Source organism: Coloeus monedula (assembly GCF_965178545.1).
Source record: "Coloeus monedula genome assembly, chromosome: 13".
NCBI classification, from domain to species: Eukaryota; Metazoa; Chordata; class Aves; order Passeriformes; family Corvidae; genus Coloeus; species Coloeus monedula.
The window spans coordinates 107,779-127,399 of record NC_138793.1 but is presented as its reverse complement, the minus strand read 5'-3'; the positions used below and the strand labels follow the sequence as shown (position 1 = coordinate 127,399).

General features: G+C 52.3%; 1 protein-coding gene across 1 annotated transcript; it reads left to right on the top strand.

Annotated features, from left to right (window-relative positions):
* Positions 1-3,449: 3,449 nt before the first annotated feature.
* Positions 3,450-6,012, top strand: LOC309577845 (serine/threonine-protein kinase pim-1-like; the record flags this gene model as incomplete). The annotated part of the gene is made up of 5 exons (XM_082290098.1): positions 3,450-3,604; positions 3,912-4,182; positions 4,640-5,006; positions 5,408-5,584; positions 5,909-6,012. The coding sequence occupies 5 exons, from the start codon at positions 3,450-3,452 to the stop codon at positions 6,010-6,012; spliced, it is 1,074 nt and encodes a 357-aa protein (XP_082146224.1).
* Between the last annotated feature and the right edge of the window lie 13,609 nt (positions 6,013-19,621).

The following is a 19,621-nucleotide window of genomic DNA, read 5'->3' as shown; positions in this document are numbered from 1 at the left end:
TCAGGTATTCAGGTTGCCATGGGACTTGCCTGCAGAGTAATGGCTCTGTAGCTAAAAATAGCTGCTGGCTATTAAGACTGGGTGGGGTTTTGGCCTTGGAATCAGAATGCAAGTCCAACACATCTTAAAACACTTGTAAAAGTATACAGTAAACACAGGAAAGGTAACTCTTATGGTGTATAGGTGGTTTGAAGTTTCAGAAGGGGCAAGTTTGTGATTTTTAACTGGGAAAATTTTAACTGGGAAGGGTGCAACTCTATTAATAAACTACTTTAAACAAATGAAAACACTGATAATGGAACTGGATTTTTGTACCTGGGCTGATGGGTTAATTGTAACATTCAATTTAAAAATAATTAACTCAAAATTAATTAATTAAAGCACTTAATATGCAAAGACCAAGCACAAATAGGGATTTCATGTATGACAACAGGCCTTCTCAGGCATTTGACAGACAGCTACAGCAGTGGTAGCTTCCTTATCAGCTTTCACAATATTAATTTACATTCCCAGTTTAGCTATCAAATCCCTTCCCAGTAAATTACAATCACAATCAGGAACAAACAGAAATTCATGCATTTCAAACCTATCCCCTGCATTTACCAATAGTGGTTGAATAAAATGCACCTGCTCCTCTGTCCCACTTGGTCCCTGAATAATCAAAGAACTTCTTGACAGTTTCCCCCCTTAGGCCTAAAGCTGCGAGTGGATCGAGAGGTCCCGTGTGTCCCAGGGAACTGACTTGCTCTCTGTCCACACCTGCCCTGCCTGTTAGCAAGGGCCCCAGTGTGGTGAGTCCCTGGTACGATGGGAGCCCCTGACACCCCTAACAATCCATTTCCATCAAACGGTGGCTCTGCGGTCACTCCCACGTCCAGTGTCCTTCTGCCCTGCAGATGGCACTGATCCCTTCCCCATCGCGGTTTCGATCGGCTCTGCTCTGTGCTGCCCACACTGTCCCCTGGATCCTGGGGGTCCCCTTGATCCCTGAGGTTTATAACCCAAATCCTCCACCCTGGCCCCACAAGCCAATCTGGTGCAGGGTCATCTGCTGGATCCCTGCCACCTGTGTCCTAGGGCCTCTTGGTGTCTTGTACTGGGTTCCCCTCCAGTTATGCCAGGCTGGGACTGTAGGAACAATACCTCCTTGTTTTTCCTGCCCTGGAAGCTGGGGATACAAGGGACCTCCTACTTTGTGGCACTGTCTGCCACTCCCAGGGCCACACAGAGATACCCAGGGACATGCTGGAATGATACTTCCTTGCTCCATGGCGGCTCCCAGTGTCTTTCAGTGGCATCAGTAGGAGCTGAAGATGGCCTGGATGCGCTCCCCAGCTGGGGGTTTGTAGGTGCTCCCTCACCCTGGGCCACCCATCTTCATTGAGGGTGTCCCCAGCACTGTGGCACTGCCAGTACGTTCTGTCATCCATGCTGGAAGCCAGTTCGTGGATGGAGACCACCATGGGGCCCCCAGGATGTCCGGAAGTTGCCAGGAAGAGGGCTCCGGGCTGGGTGGTGGGATGCCCAACCCCACTGCCACAGCCCCTCTGGCTCTCACCTAAAGGTTTCAGGATTCTCCTCTGCCACCACCTCCAGCACCCTGAGCAGCATGGAGCCACCTGGGACCCTTTCTGAGGTGGAGTAGTGGAAGTGTTTTCCCTGAACTGTGTTGGCAGAAGAGGAGGGCAAGGATGTGCAGAGCCATCTGTCCCAAGGTCATGGCTGTGGGGACAAGAGGACAGCCGGGGCACATGGTGGGATGGCACCTGGCACCACCTTGCCCATCCAGGGCACCCTGAGAGCCAGCAGTGCCAAGCCTGCAGTGCCTGGTCCTCTGAGACCAAGTGCGTGGTCCTCCCTTTCCCTTCCCAGCCCCTCATCTCCTCCCCTCCCTGCCTTGCTGGGCTCTCCTCACTGCCTCCTCTTTGACCTCCTGGAGCAGCTGCTTATGGATGGACTCTTGGTGGCAACCACTGGACAGGTTCATGGCAGGACGCTGGGGTTTGGCACCTTGTTGGGATTTGTCCCTCCAGGCACTGAAGCAACTGGAAGACCAGTTGTTGCGGGGCCACTGGAAGGACAGGTGTGGCCACCATGTTTGCACTGGGGGCGGGAGGTCACTGGGATCCCATGTCCTGTCCTCAGTCTTTCTCCCAGCTTTCCGTGGGTGGCTGACGCTCAGCTCAGCCCTCCATGGCTGTGCAGCCCACCAGAGCCAGCAGGACCGCGATGCCCAAAGCCATGGCAAGCATCCTCTCAGGACAGGCTGACCCACTCAGGATGGCAGAATTCTGTGGGAATTGGGCTCTCTGGGCATCCTCTCTGCTTTTAGCTGTTGCCAGTGTCCTTGTCCCACAGACCCTGGCTCTGCCAAGTACCACCAACTTCTCTGGGTGCTGAAGGGTGTCCAACGGGGGAGGCAGAGTGGTGCGAGGGACAGTGATCTTCCATTTGGGATTGCTGGGGACAACTTGGACCAGAACGATATCCATGAGGCTGTGGCATTGGATGGGTTTCATCCCAGTATGTCCCAGCAGGAACCCTCTAAATCATCTACCCAAGCTCCTGAAAGCCCAAGGAGGTCCATGCTGGCTCAATGCTCTCCAGCTGTATGCGACTTGACAGCAAGGGCTTGGACTTTCCAGGAAACTCCTGCCCTCTTAATCTAATCTTGATAGCAGGAAAAATGGTGGTGAAGGTCATACTTTGGCACTACTGGGAAGTGATGGAAGGACAATGCCAGCGTCAGCCATGGGCAGCGTGAGATAACAGGGAAATTCTGGTCTACCTGATTGATTATCCTGCTGCCATAAGGTCACCTGTCTCATGGGTGATGGGAAGGCATTGCAGGTTGTATTTCAGGATTTTAAGAGGAGTTTTGATCCTGTCCCTCACAGAATCCTTCTGGAGCAGGTGTCCAGATGTGAGATGAGCAGGGACAGGGTGTGCTGGGTGGAGAACTGGCTGATGTACTGGTTTTCAATGGGATAGGATCCATTTTCTTCCCAGGAAGTGGGACAGAGCTGGATTTGGATTCAGGATGGGAATGCAGTGGATAGCACGTGGGTGGTTTGGATGTTGCTGAGCAGGGCTTGCCCTCCCCAAGGACTTTACAGTGTCCCTTTGGACAATCCGTGTCCCATGCTCTGCCAGCAAGGACGTGACACCATCATTGTTCCCCTCCTCATCCCTGTGTCCTACTTAGACAAGAATCTTCCACCCACTCTGCTCCAGAGGGCCCTCAAGTGCCCACAGGGAGCCCCTTTCTTCCGCCTGTGGCACTGGAGAGCGCTGGGGTGAGGCAGGGCTGTGACGGCACAAAGGGGCTGAGCGCTGGCGAGAGGCAGGGCTGGGATGTCACACGGCTGTCCTGGCCCACGGCACTGTGACATCACCACGCAGTCGCTACGTAACACAGGCCAGCACCTGCAGCTGCCAGTGCAGTCGCGATGGGACATGGGTGCCGCTCTACTCTGGGATGTGGCTGGCAACAGCCCGTGCCTGGCGGCGGAGACGACCCTCAAGAGACCCAGGAGGTTTCTCCATCTCCAGGAAGCTGCTCCGAGACGGCCACCGACTACCAGGAAGGCCTTTCTGGTAGCAGGTGAGATCTTCTGAGGAGCTGTCTGAGGCTCCCTCGGGGCTCTTGAGGGGCATCCCCAGGCCAGGCCAGGGCCCTTGAGAGCAGCAGAGTCTCTGGCTGTTTCCAGTGCTTCTGAGGCCACGGCTTCAAAAAACCCCTCCCTGGTTTGCAGCTGCTCCTGACACCCCCCTGTGCGAGTCCTCGGGCTGTAGCCCCGGCAGTCCTCAACAGCAGAGTCCAGCCCACGACGCCGGGGACAGCGACGGTGCCGCCCTGCCCCGCTGCCCTCCGGCTCCTGCAGCCGCCTCTGCGCGCTCCCCTGCCCCAGCTCTGCCGCTCGCCAGCCCGACGGCTGCAAGGCGGTGGCCGCTGCCCGGCGCGCAGCAGGAAGCAGGTCAGAGCAACGTGGCCCGCGGTGGCTCGGCCCGCTTCACTCGCGGGCACTTGGCCGGGGGGGCCCTGGGCGCAAGGCTGATGGCTCGGTCTCGGTCGCAGGGCAAAAGAAGAAGCTGCAGGAGCTGTACCAGCTGGGCCCGCAGCTGGGCAGCGGTGGCTTCGGCACCGTTTTCTCGGGCATCCGCCTCTCAGACGGGAGCCCGGTAAGTGGCCCGGACGGCGGGGCGCGGGAGGAGGGCCAGGGGCGGGGCGGGGCAGGGCTTGAGCTCAGCCCCGTCTCTCGTGGGCTTGCAGGTGGCCATCAAACGCGTGGCCCGGGAGAGCGTCCTGCAGTGGTACGAGCTGGTGAGTGAGCGGGGCCACCGCGACAGAGCGGGGCGCGGCGGGCAGGGATAAGGCCGGGCCCCGAGGGCGGGAGGCGGCGCAGGGCGGGGGGAGCGGGCGTGGGCTCAGCGTGCGAGCCGGAGCACGGCGGGCCCGGGGATGCCGAACACCGGTGGTGGGGCCGGGCAGGGGGGCACCCCCCAAGCATCCCCTGGGCGGGAGGAAGCCCAAGCACCAGGGAGGCTGCCCAAGGGGGCACTGGGGCATCCCAGGCGCGGGGCAGCGGAGGCACAGGGCAGCATCAGGCCTGCTGGAGGCACTGTCTCCTCCTCACAGCCCGACGGCACCCGTGTTCCCATGGAGATCGTGCTCATGGAGAAGGTGGGCTCTGGCTGCCACAACATCATCCGGCTCCTCGACTGGTTTGAGCTGCCTGACAGCTTCCTGCTGGTGATGGAGCGTCCGGAGCCATCGCAGGATCTCCTGGCCTTCCTGCTGGAGCAGGGGTTCCTGTGCGAGGAGATGGCGCGCTGGCTTTTCTGCCAGGTGCTGGAGGCCGTGCGGCACTGCACCGCCTGCGGCGTCCTGCACCGGGACATCAAGCCGGAGAATCTCCTCGTGGACCCGGAGAGCGGCGACCTGAAGCTCATCGACTTCGGTTGCGGCACCTTTCTCCAGGAGCAGGCCTTCACGCGATTTGCCGGTGAGCCCACAGGCCGGGCCCCGCTCCCAGTGCCAGGCACTGCACGGCCCCGTTCCCTCCTGGGCTGCGGGGTGCGGCATTCAGCTGGCTGCCGGCTGCCCTTTGGCACGGGGCAGATGCTGTGCCCCAGGAGCCGGCTGCCAGCCCTGCCCACAGAGCGGGGCTGCAAAAGCCAGGCCCCGGCCGCTCGGCTTGGCAGGCCCGCAAGGGCTTGGGCTGCTCCGCTGGCCTTGTTTGCCTTGCAGAATGGTTTCCTGGCTTTGGCCAATTGGCTGGGGGACGCCGAGCGGCCCAGGGGGAAGTTGTGGCCACCGGTGCAGCCCCTGCTTCCGCCAGGAGGCTGGCACCCAGCTCTGGAAGCCAGCAGCCTGCGCCTGGACAGCGCCGCCTGTGTCCCCTAGGAACACACACGTACAGCCCACCTGAGTGGATCTGCCTTGGCTGCTACCACGGCCATTCGGCAACCATCTGGTCCCTGGGCGTGCTGCTGTACGTCATGGTCTGTGGGAACATGCCCTTCCAGGAGGACCGTGACATCGTGTCGGGGCAGCTCTTCTTCTGGCAGCAGGTCTCTCCAGGTTGGTGTCCGGCCTCAAGAAGGCAGGCTTTGGCAGATGGCACCGCGCAGCCCAGCATGGCCCTCACGCAGCTGCGCGGGAGGCCCATCTGCCCTCAAGGGCTGGCCGCAGGAGGCGGCCCGTGACGACGGGGTCGGTGTGGCCCGCTTGGCTGAAGGAGGTGGCACGTGTCCTGCCGTGCCACTGTCCTGCAAAGGGCAGAGTCAGCCGGGAGGCCGGCACAGCTCTGAGCACACGCAGCACGGCCCGGGCCTTGTGGGCACCGGGAGCAGCTGGGCAGGAGCCTTCTGCAAGTGACCGGCGCTTTCTGGCTTCTCTCCCCAGAGTGCCAACATCTGATCCGCTGGTGTTTGTCCAAGCACCCTGCGGACAGGCCAGCGCTGGAGGAGATCTTGCGCCACCCTTGGGTGCGGGGCAGGAGTCTTTGATGCCTTGCTGGAGCCTCTGCAGCACCCGGTTACCGAGTTCCACGCAGGACTGAGGACCCAAGAAATAAAACAACCACAAGCCCATGCCGCGGTGTCAAGTCTGGTCCTGTTTAGCAACTTCAGCTAAAGAACCCTCTTGGGAAAAGGGGTAATCAGAGTGTTCCCTTCAGCCTTTGTCAAGCTTTTGATGCCTTTCCTCCAGGCATCGTGACAGTTTTGTGTCTTCAAGCACAGGCTGTAGTACAGGCAGGAGAGGCTGTAACCAGCCAAGAAATGCAACAGTGAAACAAGAGCCACCCTTTCCAACTGACGCGGCCACTTGGGTTCACCAGAAGTGATACGTGGGCTCATGTGTGCATTCCAAGGGCCAGTGGGTGGCAGGGACAGAGATGTTGCTCCTCTCCAATGCTGGGAGAAGAATCAGAAATGGCAAAACGTCATTTCAGGTTGAGCCCTGACAAAACTCTTCCTCTTTCTTCCCCTGAAATGGGAGGCAGGGCTGGGCCTTTGACCAGCTGGGTCTGCAGTTTCGTAAGCCATGGGCATGGAGCCCACGGGAAATGTTGAGATGCTGGAGTTGCTCCCATGGTGCTGGGCTCATTGTAGCCCCCAAAATATCTTTCTCTACCCTCAAAACAACTGATGGAGATGGAAAGTGCAGTAACCAGTTTAGCCACAGGAAAGCACCCAGGTGCCTTCCCTGGCCCTGTGGGCAGGTGCCAGCTGCAAACCTGTGCCACCTTCTGTCTACTGCCCTGACCTACCAATACAGGCTTTGGGAAAAAAACATACTTTTTCATAAATGAGGAAGGGGCAGTCAATAGCTAACTCATGTAAGCACAAGTTAACTATTGGGAGACAGCAAATGTTAGTTCAGACAGCGGATGTTAATTACAAAACCTAAGAAACCGAATTCGCCCTAATCTTGTCAAGATAGAGGGCTCAAGGATTATCTCAGAGACCGCTGAATCATTCCTCAAAGGACTACGCATGCCCAGGGAGAAAGGTGAAAAGTGCACTGTGAGGAAGACTACTGGTCTTCATCAGAAAGACCCCCGAGGAAGAGGAGAGGCCTTCCTCAGCGCGACCACCAGGACACACAGCGCATGCGTGACTCGTATGCTAATTCTATTAATGACTTCCAAGAAATAATTTGTATAACCATGCCTGTCCCAAGGAATGTGATGAATATTCATATTTTAACCCATAATACTGTGTTGTAGGGAGCCCCGGTGTGTGCGTGTGCAGGAGCGATCCCCACACACCCGGCGCGCCGAGTAAAGCAAATACCCACTTCTCTGACTCTGTCTCTGAAGTGTCTCCTGGCCCGGTTTTGGCACGATTCATAAATGTGCCTGCTCTTTCAATTTTCTTCCCTTTTATTTGGGCTGCTGACCCTCTTGTGCCTTGAATGGCTCTCTAAGCCTCTACCTGAAGGCCTGACCTGAGCCGTGATCCTTCCAGCCAGGACCCCACCGTGAGGGGATGGCGAGAGTCCTGTGTGTCAGCCCTGGTCTGGAGGCTGAGCTGGGGGTGATAATTATCCCTTTTCTGATGACCTGTGAGTGATGACTTCCAGTTCTCCAAGAGCCATGGCACATTTCCTCCAGGAGCAGGAGGCCCCCATGTCCTCCACAGCCCTGGGACACCTCAGGCCCTGCCCTGCTCTGCCCAGGCCCAGAGCCATTGAGAGCTGGCGGTCTCCGGTCACCCCATGCCGGGGTTTGTCCTCAGGCCAGAAGAGATGGCATTGCTCTGGGGGCTGCCAGGGTCCCACCTCACCTGGGAAGCTTGTGGATGTTTGACACCTGTGGGTTTTTTCCCAGGTTATCCCCATTTCTTCGGGGGATGACCACTTGCCCCTCACAGATTGCCCTAAAATGGCGACTCCTCCCTCACCCTGTGCTCATTATGAGGGGACACTGGGGCTTGGTTACGGGTGGAAACGCTCCCAAATGGCCTTGAACTCCTGTGGCAACCATGCCAGCAAGGAGGTGGCACTACTCCTTTCAGGGAATTGTGGAGAGCCAGAAGGTCCCCCTTGGAGGCTTCCTTTTCTCCAGGCTGAGCCCCCCCAGCTCCCTCAGCCGCTCCTCATCAGACTTGTGCTCCAGAGCCTTCACCAAGGGATCGTTTCCAGCTGCGGAGGCACAACCCCCCGAAAAATTCGCCAGCAGAAAAGGGTCCTTGTCTGACAGAACCCGGGGGGATCACGTACGAAAACGAGAGAGTTTTTCGCTGTGGCTGCCTCGGTAAAAGGGAAGGAGCCATTTCAGGCGCAACTCAACAAGCCTGGGAGCTGCCGATCTGCCCGCCCAAGCGGCTCCACAGCGGCCGGGGCAGCTCAGGAACGGCTCCCGTGGGCTTCCCCGGTCCCGCCCCGCCCGGGCCGTGAGTGCCCGGCCCCGCCCCGCAGCCGTGCCCAGGAAGCGGGAGCAGGAAGCTGTGGGGCCGCGGGGATGGCGGGCAGCGGCCCGGCGGTGAGCGGGGAGCCCGCGGGCAGTGCCGGGGCTGGAGCGGGGCTGGGAGCCGGCGCTGCCCGGGCCGGGGGTGCGGAGCGCGGCCGCGGGCCCCTGGCAGGCGGCGAGGGCCGGGCCGCGGTGCCGCCGGGGTCTGGCAGGCGCTGCCGGGCAAGAGTCGTCCGTGTCCTGCCCTGCGTGTGCCTCGTCTGTTCCCTCGCACGGGCTTTGAGGCTGCACGGGCAGCACTGTGGCTCCCAAGTGCATTTAAAACCCTCCGCAAGGCCGTAGGTTGTGGTTCTGGTGTGGCAGCGCTGTTGTGGGTGAGGCTGCTGTGTCGGGAACCAGCTCTGCAGGCTGCTGAAGGCCTCTGTAATTTGTCCTGATGCACGTTGACCACATCCCTGCTGTCGTCCGCAAATAAAAGGATTAGTCTCTTGCCAGGTGGTTTTACCTGTGCTTTGAATTAACCTCTTCGTTTGTATTAACAGAACCTGACACGCACAGTGAGTGCTTCTGGTAAAGAGGGAGGTGTGTGTGGTGTGCAGCCGATAAGTAACAGTGGTTAATAATTGTTTTGTTAACTGACAGTGTAAAAGCCATTGCCACGGGCCTCATCGACGCCATATGCACAACAGGCAGAGCGCCCATGGAGAGCAAGGTCTCCCAGGCCCATATCCCGTTGCTGAAGACCCCAGCAGCTGTGATATTGTCACGGCTACACGTTACACAAGTACATGTTCTGAGGGTGCAAAGTGTTGCAAGAGATGGGAGTGTCCTCAGATGTGAGCCAGGCTGGATATTTTTACATAGGAAACATTGTCCGTTTCATTTTCTCCCTGTAGTTGTGCTAAACAGCTATTATAGCATTGGCTTTTGCGGGTAGTGAAATGTAAGAAATATTATGTATTAGAATATGTTAGGAAATATTATGTGTCAACATGTTAAGAATAACTTTGCTATGCAGATAATAACTAGTTAATGTTATAACTGGGGTCAAAGTTACAAGACACTCATATAGCTTGATTTATAAGATATCTATGTCATCTGAATCATAACTTTTTATACCTATATAATTTGAATGATAACTTTTTTATACAATGTAATACGAGTGTACGGTTAATTCATCGCTTAATGCTCAAATAAACGGAAACTCGCCAAGTGAATAATTGCAAAAATAGACAAGTATAGCTGGATAAAGGAAACAGCAGGATGTACTAATGAGAAGTTGGCAACAGTGAAACCAATTAGCCACAAAGTACAGAATTTAAACCGGTTGGATCCAGAAAGACCCAGGAACACCATAACTGAGCATGCTCTAAAGACAAAGTTGAAAAGTTCAAGATATGAGGAGGACGGGAGCCTTCATCGGAGAGGACCCCTGAGGACCCTCATGATCATCTACACATGCTCTGAAAGGCGGGTCAGGGGAGGAACTATGTTAATCCCTTCTAAAAAAATGTAAATTAGTTCTCGGAGAAAAGCCATGCATCTGCATTGTAGTTTATTAATATGCAGGATGTTAAAGCATACAGCCGGGAAGTTTGTGTAAGTGGCTGTGCCTCTGGCTATGAGCATACACCCAGCGCTGCGGGCTCTTGCTTTAAGTGACCTTTGTCCCCTTTTGTCCCTTATTAAGTTTATAGAACTCCAAAAAGAGGAGTGGGCTTCGTTTCTCACACAGTGGAAGAAGAAAAATCACTTACAGTTGCTACTGTAAATAAAAGCATTTCAAGCAGGTTCCTTTAGGTAGAAAATTCTACTCCTCAAGGCACAGCCCCACTCTTTTTACATTGAATTTACATTTACATTGAATGCAATGTGGAATCTGCTCAAGTAGGAACTGCTGGGTGATGCTTACTGAGATGTGTTTTTTCTTTAGGATGCGACTGTCTCCAGACTGGAGAATTTGAAGAAACGATAAGTAAATGGATTTTTTTTTTCTCATTTAAGGTATGGAATGGCAGAACTGGTAGAAGCAGGATACGATGTTCGCCAGCCAGACAAAGAAAATGTGACTCTTCTTCAGTGGGCAGCAACAAACAGCAGACAGGAGCTGGTGAAGTAAGCTGGGAGTCCATGTGACAGTAACACAGCGTATTCTGCCACTGTTACCTATAATCGCTTTGTTGCTTTTGTACTGGAAAAGGAACACGGTGCCTGAGAAGAAAAGGGCAGAATTCAAATTTTGATGCACTTAGCTTTGTGTCGATGTCACTGGAATGTAAAGACAGCACGGTTTCTTTAGATGTGAAATCATGTATTGCATGAAACCATTAGATTTTTCATGGGTTTGTTTCTGTAACAAAGATGAAAGCTGATTTTAGAAGTACCTTGCTAAAGACTATATTTTTTCTTCAACATTTTCTTGAAACAGTGTCATTTACTGCAAAAGCACTTCTGTCCATTTGCTTCTCTAGCGAATTTTTTACTAGGAGTCATTTACTTCTTTAGCTGTGTTATCATTCGTATCATGTTTTGCTATTTTATTATGTCTGTTCCTGACCTTCCTGTGTTGTTATTACACAGATATTACATTTCCAAAGGTGCGTAGTGGATCAGCTCGGTGGAGATTTGAATTCTGCGCCCCTGCACTGGGCCATTAGGTAATGCTGCTTGCAACCACTAATTGCAAATCTCTCGGCATTGACAGCCGTGGTAGCGTTTTCTGAGATCCGCAGAACAAAGCACTGCTTGGCTGGAGAAAACATATGCTGAAATAATTCTTCTGGGAAAACTTGTCCGAGTGCAAATTCTCCCATTGGAAGATCAGTGTTTTCTTCTGGACGATCAGTCTTTTGCCAGAGTCAGAGACTGGGATGACTGCTCAGAGGAGAAACTACTGTAGAATAACCTCTGTGTTCTAAATGAACACTTTGCCCTAGGCTCATTCATTAAGGTATATATTTAATATAATTTGCTGAAAAAGCCATGAGAATCTGAGGGAAAACTGGTTTTTGTGTGGTCTCTATGAGAACTATAAGGGCAATGCTTTCAATAAAATATCAGGTTTTTAAATCATCTCTATAGTTTCATTTCACACCTCGTTATAGACAAGGACACCTTCCCAGGGGACAGTAGCATCCAAAGGAGCTGTGCAGGGATGTGCAGATGCCAGAAGGGACTCTAGGGCAGTTGGACACGCTCCAGCAGGCTCAGCCCCCCGTGCTGGGGCAGGGAAAGAGCGTGAGGGGACCTCCGCTGCAGAGGAAGGAGTGGCAGGGACAGGGGATGAAGTGATGGCAGCAAATGTCAGGAAGGAGGGGACAGAGGGATATTGGTGGGGAAAAGGGAGACACAAGAGCTCTTGGGAACCTGAAACCATTAACGCTGTCCTGAGAAAGCCCAGCACACTCCCCCCTGCATAGTCCAGCCCCTTACGCAGGGGAAGCCATGGCTAAAATCCAGGAAAAACAGTGCTGTGGATCCAAGGAATCAGAAGCAGGATCTGTGTGGAGGGTGTCCCTCACGGGAGGCACATGAATCGAACAGAGCGAGGCTGGGGCAGGAGGGTCACGCCCAGCAGAGAAGGGGGACCCTCTGTCCATGCCAAGGCCCAGGGCAGCCCTGTCCCGGGAAGCGCGCAGGGAGCGGATCCTTGAGCTGCTGCACGCTCGCGCTGCCCTCGCTCAGCCGGGAGCCCCCTCATTGCCCAGGGGGAGCTGGTGGCAGTGGGGGAGTGGGAGAGGGAAGGAAGCGGACAACAAGGATCTGTCCTACACCTCCATGGACTCCGATGCCGCGTTCATGGGCTGCGCCAAATGGCTGCCCTGTTGGGAACAGAACCAGAGACCTCCATCAACATCCTGATTTACTGCTCCAGAAAAAGAAAAAGGAAAAAAGAGCAATAAAAACAAAGGAGGAAAAAAATTAGAAAGAGAAGAGAAATAAAAAGACTGAGAATAAGACCTGGAAGGAGGAGAAGGAGGAGAAGAAAACCAGGAAGGTGCAGACAAACAAGAAGAAGGAGGAAGAAGAACAAGAAGGGCAGAAATGAGCCAGAGGACCAAAGCCCAGGTCAGAGCAGTGATCCCCACCACAAGTGCTCAGCACCCTCTGCCTGATGCCCAGTCAATCCCACCAGGGTTCAGCCTCTCCTGACCAGCTTCCCCAGTTGTTAGCAGGACATCCTGTGGTCTGGAATATCCCTCTGGCCGGTCTGGGTCGGCTGTCCTGGACATGATCCCTCCAGGCTCTTTGTCACCTCCTCGACAGCAGAGTATGGGACATGGAGTGGCCTCTAGGACCCTGCAGAGTCCTTGAGGAGGGCAAGCCCTGCTTAGCAACAACCAAACTATCCACCCGTGATCCACAGCATTCCCATCCTGCATCCAAACGCAGCGCTGTGCCAGTTCCTGGGAAGAAAGGAATCCCACTCAAATCCAGAACAGTGGGAACACTCAGTTCTCTGGGAAAATCCAAATTTATTTAACACACATGCTCCAAAGAAGATCTGACCGCCATGGGTAAACACTTTCCTGGAAGTCAGAAGCCATGTCAGGGGAGCTTCCTGAAGATGGAGGAACCTCCTTGGTTTCATGTGGATCATGTCCGCTGCAAAGCACGGAGTGTTCCCTCCTTGGAACAGCCAGAGTGCCATGGGAGCTCTGGGCTGACAATTAGTAGCTCCAAGACTCTTGCTACTGGGACACTTGTCTCTGGAAAAATCATCTTGCACTGGGCTGACCTCTGCATTTACTTCCAGGACTTTCCTGGCCATCTGCATCCTCAGCCACAAGCAGGTTCTGCAGATCGACGTGGCTCTGGGGGAGCAGGGACTCCTGTCTGGGGGCAAAGAAAACAAAGACAACTTGTAAGAAGAGAACCTGGAGCTTCTAGTTAGAAGAGAAAGGACTATTCCATAGAGGCAGGGCCGATGGAGGAAACTTTCTAAAATGGAACAAGCAGCAGAAGCACAGTAGTTTTGCAGAAGAAATTGTTCTACCAGCACTTGGCTTAGGGAAAAAAGCCTGATGTTTCTATGAGAGACTTGTTCATGTCTAGTTTTGGGTAGCAGACATCTGAACATTTAGACTATTGGCTTTCCAGGCTCACGCTATTCGAACCTGAAACTATTCTACAAGCTAGAGATGCTTGGAAGAAATGTTTCTGCTCACACCACGACTGGGGACCGTGCATCATTCCTACCTTGCACCTGTCCAAAGGCCTTCCTCCGTCTGCGCTCCGGCAGCTCTCACCGAGGCTCTGGCAGTGTACTAGTTTGAAAACAAACTAGTGGGAGACACCAAGTCAGAATAACAATTTAATGGGGAAAGAAAAGGAAAAAAAGTAAAGGCAGAAAACACTGGGTTAAACTGACAGAGTCAGGATACAGCCTGACACCCTGTTAATCAGGATGGTGGTAGCAGTGCGGTAGAATGGTGGCTGCAGTCCTTTGAAAGTGGTGATCCTGTAGAAAGGGTCTGCTCTTCCTCAGAAGGTCCAGTGGTGGCTATGTAGCTCCTGTCCTCTGGAAATCCAGTGGAAGGGTTGTCTCTGCTGTTCAGAATCTCAGATTATATCTAGGATGGAATGCTTTGGTTCCTCCCTCTGGGTGGAGCATCTCACAATGGGATGATGAGTCATGAGGCCAGGTGTTGATGTGCCATTAACAGAAAGATAGTCCGGGGGGAGGAGGCAAGGAAACACTGCCCCACATGGTTCCAACAGCTCATGAGGATGGTAATAGAATACACGGCAACCCAGGACATAATCCACCCCTTATTCTAGTACCATCTATATCATCCCAAATCAATACCTTCCTTAAACTCTACACACACACACACACACACATACATATATACAATGAAACCCTACATACAGTTCTCACTTAAGATTAGGTCTCCTTGTGGTACACAACAGCTTTCCCCATCTTTCTGCATTACCCACCAAGTGTAACCAGGTCCTTGGGCAAAGACAATCCCACGGATGGGTTTGCCTTTGCCTGAGGTGGGATTAATCCAAACAGTCTTTCCTAAAATACCTCTCATGCATACCACAGGGACTCTATCTCCATCCACTGTGTGCAAGGGTTCAGACTCGGCGGGACCAGCTCGATTGATGGACCCTCGGGTACTGACCATCCAAGTGGCCTTTGCTAAGTTCACTTCCCAATTTTTGAAGGTCCCCCCACCAAGTGCCTTCAGGGTGGTTTTAAGCAGTCCATTGCAGCATTCAACTTTCCTGGCACCTTGTGCATGGTAAGGGATATGATATATCCATTCAATACCGTGTTCTCTGGCCCAGGTGTTTATGAGGCTGTTCTTAAAACAAGTCCCATTGTTTGACTCGAGCCTCTCAGGGGTGCCATGTCTCCATTCTCCACTGGACTTATGCACTGGCTGTTGAAAGGTGAACGGGCCTTGCTGACCATCCCTTGGCTCTCCAGTTTACGAATCATCTCATGGACGGGAACCACAGAGTCTCTGTCGGTGCGGTATTGTCGACGGTGCACTGTTGCTGTGGCGATTGGCACCTGTTGTTCTTCAACTCTTAGCAGTCCCACGGCAGAGGGGTCATCTGAGAGGCCAGGCAAGGTACTCAGTTGTCTGATATCTTCTGTCTCCACAGCAGCTATCCCAAGAGCCCAACGATGTCCTTTTGGGTCTTTGAAATATCCATTTCTGAGATAGTCTATGCCGAGGATGCATGGGGCCTCCGGGCCAGTCACGATGGGCTGTTTCTGCCACTCGTTCCCAGTTAAACTCACTTCAGCTTCCAGTACAGTCAGCTGCTGGGATCCTCCTGTCACCCCAGCAATAGAAATGGGTTCCGCTCCCACATACCTTGATGGCATCAAGAGTACATTGAGCACCGGTGTCAACCAAAGCCGTGTATTTTTGTGGGTCAGACGTGCCAGGCCATCGGATCCACACAGTCCAAAAGACCTGATTGTCCCTTTCCTCTACCTGGCTAGAGGCAGGGCCCCTCTATTCCTGGTCATGGTACACGTTGCTTCCATCCGGCGAATATGCTCCTGAGGTCCCTTCAAGAGAATCAGTCATATTATCATTCCTATACTGTCTGGAGTTTGGTGCGCGAGAGACCGGAGCAGCGTTGACTCCAGATGAGTTTCTTGTAGTAGTTGTCCCTCTTTTTAGTTCATGTACCCGGGCTGCAAAGGAGGAGGTGGGTTTTCCATCCCACTTACTCATGTCTTCTCCATGTTCCTGAAGGAAAAACCAGAGATTACCTCGTGGGGTGTATCCTCTCTCCCTGGTTGGGGGACGCCTGCTCCTAATGGCAGAGACTCTTGTTGGTTCTGGCGAGATGTGGTAAATCTCTTCCTTAAGCTCCTTTTTCAGTTTCTGATGGCCCTCTTCAATCAAGCTCCGGACTCGCTCAGCCAGCCTTGTTTCCACGAACGAGGCATGGGTGCGAAACAGGGCTGTGACAGTGTCCTCGTAAATCCTCAGTTTGTTGTCCAAGACGCCCACCCTGTCCTCGCCTTCCCTCCATTGCAGCGTTGCCAGGTAACGGGAGTACATCTCTGGTCCAAGGCATACGAACCTCAACCATATCTGTGATGTGCACTGGACACCATCTGGGCTCTAAGGAAATCTCTTGTCTTCTGAGAAAATTATTTCCAGCACAGCCAATTCCCTTGGGCATCGGATACCTTGTTCCATTCTGCTCCATTTTCCTTGGTGCACCTGGAGGTCTTCTTTACAAAGGTACCTGTCCCTTACACTTGTCAGCAGTCACCGCCAGAGGCTGAGAGTTTCTTGGGTTCTCCCGATCCCCTGGTCAATGACCACATCCCGGGACAGAGATCCCAGTTGCTGATTTACTTTTTGATTTCTTCTTCTGAACGGGGGCAACTGCAATCGGTGTAGGCTATTCTGGTTCAGTGACGGTTTGTGTGGAGATGCTGACAGTGCCTTTGGTTTTTTCTCCTCTGTGTCAGTCTCATAGACATGGATGCTGTTGTCTTGCGTTTGGTTTCTTTCTCCCCTGTGTCAGTCTGTGTAGACATGCTGTTTGTTGCTCTGCTCTTTTTTTCCCTCTCATCCTGAGAATGCTGTGCCATAGCTCTGATTCGAAGCATGGTGTACACTGTACAGAGAAGACAAAGCAGAACTAACAGCAAGATTATGCTTTCTTTGACATCCAGAAGGAACTCAATATTTTCAAAAACTGCTGTGTCAGGCCTGAAAGGCTGGAAAAAACCATTCTTTAATCCTCCCCCCAGCGGCTGGGTATGATTGTTGAGGCCCCAGATGTAGCAGCCTAGAGTAGGACAAGCACACAAAGTTGAGTATATATTCCAAATTATGTTCATTGTCTCGGAAGTTATCATGCAGTAGGCATAACGGACTAATAAAGCAAATTTTATACCATACCCTGGTCTACACAGGAGCATTAAAACCAGCAGATAGTTCCCCATGTGCGGAAAAATATAGAGAGCTAGGTACAAGACCCATGTAGCATGTTGAACATCACAGTGAGTAGGTGGCTTCTACAATACAAAAGTGTAATTCTGACTTTTCTCAGCACCCGGCCCCACACTGGGCACCAAAATATGTACTAGCTTGAAAACAAACTAGTGGGAGACACCAAGTCAGAATAACAACCTAATCGGGAAATAAAAGGAAAAAAAGGCAGAAAACACTGGGTTAAACTGACAGAGTCAGGATACAACCTGACACCCTGTTAATCAGGATGGTGGTAGCAGTGCGGTAGAATGGTGGCTGCAGTCCTTTGAAAGTGGTGATCCTGTAGAAAGGGTCTGCTCTTCCTCAGAAGGCCCAGTGGTGGCTATGTAGCCCCTGTCCTCTGGAAATCCAGTGGAAGGGTTGTCTCTGCTGTTCAGAATCTCAGATTATATCTAGGATGGAACACTTGGTTCCTCCCTCTGGGTGGAGGATCTCACAATGGGATGATGAGTCATGAGGCCAGGTGTTGATAGGCTCATTACAAAATATAGTCCACGGAGAGTTATCTCTGAGTCATGCGGAAGGGCAATGATGGGCCATTAACAGAAAGATCAACCGGGGGCAGGACGGAAGGAAACACTGCCCCACCTTGTTCCAACAGCTCATGAGGATGGTAACAGTATACACTACAACCCAGGACAGACAGGGATGGAGGCTCTTGCCAGAAGTATCCCAAGTGTGGAGATTTTCCTCATCCTGCTCCTCCACTGCTGACGTCAGGGAATTCCCTGGAGCTGCCAACATCTGCCTTTGCTGCTCGAGGATCTTCTCTAGCACCATGCCAAAGGCCTTCTCCTATGGCAGCGCTGCAGCATCCTGCGAGTCACGGACTGGAACTGGCACCTCCAGGAAAGTTCTGCTGGGAAACATCCGTCAGCCATTCCCTGACTGCAATGAGCTGGCCTCCTATTCCTCTGCAAGGCTCTTCCTGGCCACGTGCATCCTCAGCAATGAGCCGGTTCTGCTGAGAGCCGCGGCTCTGAGGGAGCAGCGCATCCTGTCCAAAGGGCTTCCTCCATCTCCAGTCCTGCCCCTCTCACGGAGGCACCAGGTATGGTCAAGTCTCCTGCCAGGAGTATCCGACGTGTGGAATTCATCCTCATCCTTCTTCTCCATTGCTGAGGGCTCTAAGTGCCCTGCAGATGGGAACATCCACCTTTGCTGCTGGAGGTGTTTGTCCAGTACCACACCAAAAGTCTTCTCCTATGGGTACTGCCACATCATTCTTGGAACCTTGGTAGGGAACTGGTGGCTCCAGGACAATTGCTGCTCTGCCTCTGGCTTGTGGGAGTTCCTTACTGGAGGCCTCCTCTTTTCTCTATCCTGCTTAAACAAGAAAGGCTTCATAACTTGACTGCTCTATGCCAGCTATGAGTACATCATCTCTTCTGGAACTCTTTTATAGTGGACACAGAGTTTGCTGAAGCTCATTCTCACAACTCTAATCGTGACTATGCGTCATAACTCTTACAACTCTTATTAGTTCATAACCTGGATTACACATTGTCTCTGTCCAGATTAGAATTTTAAAATATACAATACAATTCTCAAGATCCTCTAGCTACAAGATGTAACCACACATATTTGTCCTTTTTTATTTTTGCAAAAATACTGGCAATTGTTTCTCTCTTTAATATTTTTTCCCTTTGGAACTCATCTGTTTCCTGTTTTCACTTCCTCTGCTCAGAAGACCTTTCCTTTGGTTTATTCTTGTACTGATTCTCCAATCTTTCCAGGCTACTTTATAGAGATGTAGCTGGTGCAACAGACACTTCCTAGATAGTTTTTGTTGTTTTGATTTGTACTACAGGAAGATGATAAAACACGTATTTTACATTACCTCGGATGGCAAAAATTTTTTGCATTTTTAATGGAAAATATATTTTTAAAGTTTGGATAGCATAATTTTTAAAAAATAGTTTCATTACCTGTCCAGTAGCCATAACATAGATCTGTATCCATCATCTAAAAGTAAAGCCAGCTTTTGATTTGATGCACACATTGAGACTTTATCCTGTATGAAATCAAGCAGAAAAAATACGCTATTACAGTTTTATCTTCAACTGCACATCACTTCTAACCTTGAGTGAAGGCTCTGCATTATGGAATAGAACCAACTGAGGCAGTGCAGCTCTCGGTTAACACATGATCAGAACCTTAGACTGCTAAGGAAGAGCAGGAAATAGTTTGGCTGCCACCACGAGGCAACAGCACATTGTCCTGTTGACATTCACACGGTCAGAGTGAAACTGGAACCGAGCAATCCCATTCCTTTGCAACCACCCTTATGCTGCAGAGATGGAGCCCTGAGCTCAGCAATGCCATTTGTGACAGAGCTTTCCCAGGTGGGAAGGCATCCTCCCTTCCCAGAGGTATTGCAAGTTCCCCTCTCCCCACTCCATTCCATCCAGAAATGGAATGCTGACAATCCATAAAGGTTACACACTACAACACTGCCATGGATTCTTTTCCTTAGGTAGATCTAAGGCAGTCTGGGAGTTGCTCAGCCTCTTGTGCCCTCTTCAAGTGAGCATTTGTAACTTTTCTTCCTACAATAATCCAACCAAACAACTTGGTTACTGCTCCAAGTAATTACCAGAAGCTTTGGCTGTGTTTTCCCATTCGATTTTATTTAACCCAATATTTTGCAAATACTGACACTTCTATATTTGAAATTCCCAGCATACTACAGAGATTTCATAGGTGATCTTCAAA